General features: G+C 53.5%; 3 protein-coding genes across 3 annotated transcripts; all 3 read right to left on the bottom strand.

Annotated features, from left to right (window-relative positions):
* Positions 1 to 282: 282 nt before the first annotated feature.
* Positions 283 to 1,380, bottom strand: DQ04_06841020 (putative branched-chain amino acid aminotransferase,putative; the record flags this gene model as incomplete). Its single annotated transcript, XM_009314899.1, has 1 exon — positions 283 to 1,380. One exon carries the CDS (start codon positions 1,378 to 1,380, stop codon positions 283 to 285), a length of 1,098 nt encoding a protein of 365 aa, XP_009313174.1.
* Positions 1,381 to 1,855: 475 nt separating this feature from the next.
* Positions 1,856 to 2,497, bottom strand: DQ04_06841010 (hypothetical protein; the record flags this gene model as incomplete). Its single annotated transcript, XM_009314898.1, has 1 exon — positions 1,856 to 2,497. The coding sequence occupies one exon, from the start codon at positions 2,495 to 2,497 to the stop codon at positions 1,856 to 1,858; it is 642 nt and encodes a 213-aa protein (XP_009313173.1).
* Positions 2,498 to 2,894: 397 nt separating this feature from the next.
* Positions 2,895 to 3,680, bottom strand: DQ04_06841000 (ICAM-like surface protein; the record flags this gene model as incomplete). The annotated part of the gene is made up of 1 exon (XM_009314897.1): positions 2,895 to 3,680. The coding sequence occupies one exon, from the start codon at positions 3,678 to 3,680 to the stop codon at positions 2,895 to 2,897; it is 786 nt and encodes a 261-aa protein (XP_009313172.1).
* Positions 3,681 to 3,716: the final 36 nt, after the last annotated feature.

Genomic DNA, 3,716 nt, shown 5'->3' with positions numbered 1-3,716 from the left:
AAAAAAAAAAAAAAATTTGAAACCGAACAGAATAATTAAAGAATACGAGCAACACCATGAGCAATGAAAAAGATTAAGCCAACCAACACGGAACATCATCTCACTGGACGAAAGATTGCGCAAATCCCTTATTTCTTTCGCTATCAACACGCAGTCTACAAGAGAGTTCATATCTCTAATAATCACGGTGATGTCTCCTTCCGTCTTGCTATTTTTTTTTTTCGTTGTTCGCAAGCAGTTGCTATTCCATCCACTCCCTTGGCACTATCAAGGGCGCAGAAGTTACACCTGAACAATATGCGACCATTCGTGCTCCACCACACCGTACTGGATGTCCATGATGGCATTAAGCATGCGATGAGTGTGAGATTTCTTAGGTTCTGGGCACGGCACATTGTACTCCTTATCCCTGAATCGTAAGGCCTCAACAGGGGAGACAATCGCCGCGGTTCCGCAGCCGAAGCACTCCATCACACGATTCTCCTTCAGAGCATCGACGAGTTCTTCAATGGTGAATTTTCGCTCCGATACCTTCACCTCACCCCACTGCCGCGCCAATGCCAGGATGGAGTCGCGCGTAACGCCTGGAAGAACGGAGCCGTCAAGCGGGGCGGTGATGAGCTCCAGGTCGGGCTTTGCGCTTGACGGCTGCCACAGGCACATGAAGTTCATTGCACCAACCTCTTCCACTTCACCATCAGGCCCCAGCCAAAGCACCTGTTGGTACCCACGCGCCTCGGCCTCCTTCTGCGCCAGCATAGGACCAGCATAGTTGGCGCCGAGTTTGACATCGCCCGTTCCACCGGGCCACGCACGCTTCCGCTTCTCCTCCACCAGCAACTTCACGGGCTTCATACCGGAGGCGTAATACGGTCCGACAGGTGAGGCGATCACAAAGAGCTTCACCTGTGGAGACGGTGCCGCAGACAGAGTGTTGCCGAAGCCGATGGCAGCCGGCCGAAGGTATAGCGAGTAACCACGTTCTGTGGGTATGTAATCCTTCTCCACCTTGACGAACTCCATGATCACCTTTAGCAGTTCTTTCGGATCAAAGCTGGGAAAGCAGAGGCGCTGCATGCTCCGAAGCAGACGCTCACAGTTGCGCTCTGGGCGAAAGAGCCGTATTCTACCGGCCGCATCCCTGTACGCCTTGAGACCCTCGAAGCACTGGAGGCCATAGTGAAGGCAGGCTGTCTGTGGCGGGATAGATAGGTTCTGAAATGGCACAATGCCCGGTGCACCCCATTGGGTTTCCGAAACCGAGTCGATCATCACCATGTGTGGAGTGAAGAGGGTGCCGAACTTCACGCCCTTGAGTGAGGGCGGTGGCGGGGGATTCGCCGCCCCCCGAATCGTTAGATCTCCAGCCTTAAATGACATCACACCTCTCTGATGGTATGCTCTCCTCCCACTATACTCTCTTCCCTCCTGGGTCTCTCCCTCTATACTTCCTTGCTAATTTCGTTGTTTCTTTTTTGTTGTTGTTGTTCTCTGCGAGGGTCTAGGAAAGCAAAACAAGATCGAATAAAAGTGTATACAACCCAAGTAGAAGGAAAGATTGCCCGACACTTTCAGCAGTCTCAAAGGCATAACACCAAAAAACAACAACCAACGGGCAATTATTTAACGCCGCAGCGGAGGAGTCGCACATCCATAAATGAGAGGCCGCATTCATTTGGTGCATAGTCTTTCGGCTCTACACCACACTTCTTCCCGTTGTGTACGCACACTACGAGCGAGTTCCGAACTGCACCCACACTCATGCTGTTCCTCAATCAGCCGAATATAACACACAAACCTCACAAGACAGGCAGGCACAGACACATAGGCATACACTTGCTGCTAGGTGCTCTTCCTACTTGTCTGGCTGAAGAGCAAACCAGCTCTTCACCACCTTTACGATCGTCGTTTTGCGCCCACCTGCAGCAATATCGGCGTGACGCGACGACGTTGCACCGAGGCTGCTACCTGGTAGCCCAGTCGGCTCCAGCTCTAGCGAGATGACGAGACCAACCGGCACCATCCACAGGAACGTGACGAAGGAAATGATCTTCGTGACTCCCACCATTCCGTAGTACTCGTGGGATAAGGCAAGCAGCGTGTACCATGATACCATCTCCACCATCAATACCACAACCGTTATGAGCGCCAACGGTTGAGTCGGTGAGATGTGAGGAAAGTTGGCCAGAATGCGAAGATACAAGACATTTGTCGCGATGCTAATGAAAGAGCGCCACCAGCTAAGCTGATCCACGAGAAGGATGAGGCAATGTATCACCAAGACCCCAATCGTCATGGTGTGTAATATTTTCTTCGCACGCGTGGGGAACTCCTCCGCGAGGTCTGCTAGGTAGCCGATCGCACAAGAGAGACTGAATACAATCGCTACTCCCATTGCACAGCTCATGAGGAAAGTAAGTATCTCAAATGGCCCATAGTGCACGTATGGCGCGCGGCGTTCACTGTAGAGGGGGTAGCCCTCGTAGTCGTAGTTCATACTTTTTGAATAATGATGGTAGTCAAGGAGGAGAACAGTGGTGGGAAAAAGCTACACTAACTTTCGACTATGTGCTTGTGTACTTGTGTGTGTGTGTGTGTGTGTGTGTGTGTGTGTGTGTGCCTACAAGAGAAAAAAGAGTCAGCCTTGTCTCCGCCTCTAGAGAACAGAAAAAAAAAGATGAAAGCCTTTTTTTTTTTGCAAATAGGGTAAACAAAGCCGGCGAAGCCATGCGTCATTTCAGATGGCAGAACCTCTTCCGCAACGCATCCAACAGTTGATGGTGTTGCTGTGTTAATCGCTTAGCGAGCACTCGAGGCGGAACGAAATCACCTCCTCGCCTCTCGACTGTCGTGGTGGTTGTGGTGGTTCTTTTTGTTTGTTTGTTTGAAGTTGCTTAAGTACACGCAGCTTCATCGCGGCGAGGCCCTTTCTTCTTTTCGGGCCAATCCGCCAGAATTTCTGCCACACCGTTCTCGACGTGTAGCTTGAAGGGTCCTGGCGCCTTTCGCGGTGGGCGGATAGCGAGACAGCGCAGCGTCCCAGGCTCTGACACGACCAGCACCGTTTGCCCCACGGCCACCGGCTCCTCCTCTAGACACCGTGCCGTCACCAGCGTTGTCCCAGCATCGCCCTCCTCGTCTTTGCTCTTGGTGTTGCCATTTCTCTGCTGCACGGCTCCTTCAGGGTCTTCGCAGCGTATTCGAACCACCATGGTGTCGGTGTACGTACTTGACTCCGCGACGCCGAAGAGGAGGCCATGCTTCACGCAGGCCAGCACCGCCGCGACGGTGGCACGCAGCTGCACGTCCCCGGTGTGACTCGCCTGCCGCGCGGAGTCTGTGTGAATGGTGATCGACTCCACGTGCACCACTGTGCGGTGCATCACGGCGGCAGGGTCCTCACTTGATGAGGACGGCGCTCCGTGGAGGCGATGCAGGACACTGCGCAGCACCGCATCATATACGCCCGCACGGTTCTGCAACTGTTGCAGGGGAACCGTAACAGTCACATCAAGCGTTGTTGGCTCGGGTGTATACACGCTGCCACGAGAGAGACATAGAAACGGCGGTGGCGGCGGTGGCAACTGCAGCGCCGCAGCTGGAGCAGCACCACCAGAAGATGCCCCTTTGCCGCGCTTCCCCCGCTTTGGTGTCGCCGATCGCTTCGCTGGATTTCCCATTTCCCCAGCCTATGGTACCAGAGCAGACTCTCACAC

The sequence above is a fragment of the Trypanosoma grayi genome (genome assembly GCF_000691245.1).
Source record: "Trypanosoma grayi strain ANR4 Tgr_684_V1, whole genome shotgun sequence".
Lineage (NCBI taxonomy): Eukaryota > Euglenozoa > Kinetoplastea > Trypanosomatida > Trypanosomatidae > Trypanosoma > Trypanosoma grayi.
This window is presented reverse-complemented; position numbering and strand designations above follow the sequence as displayed.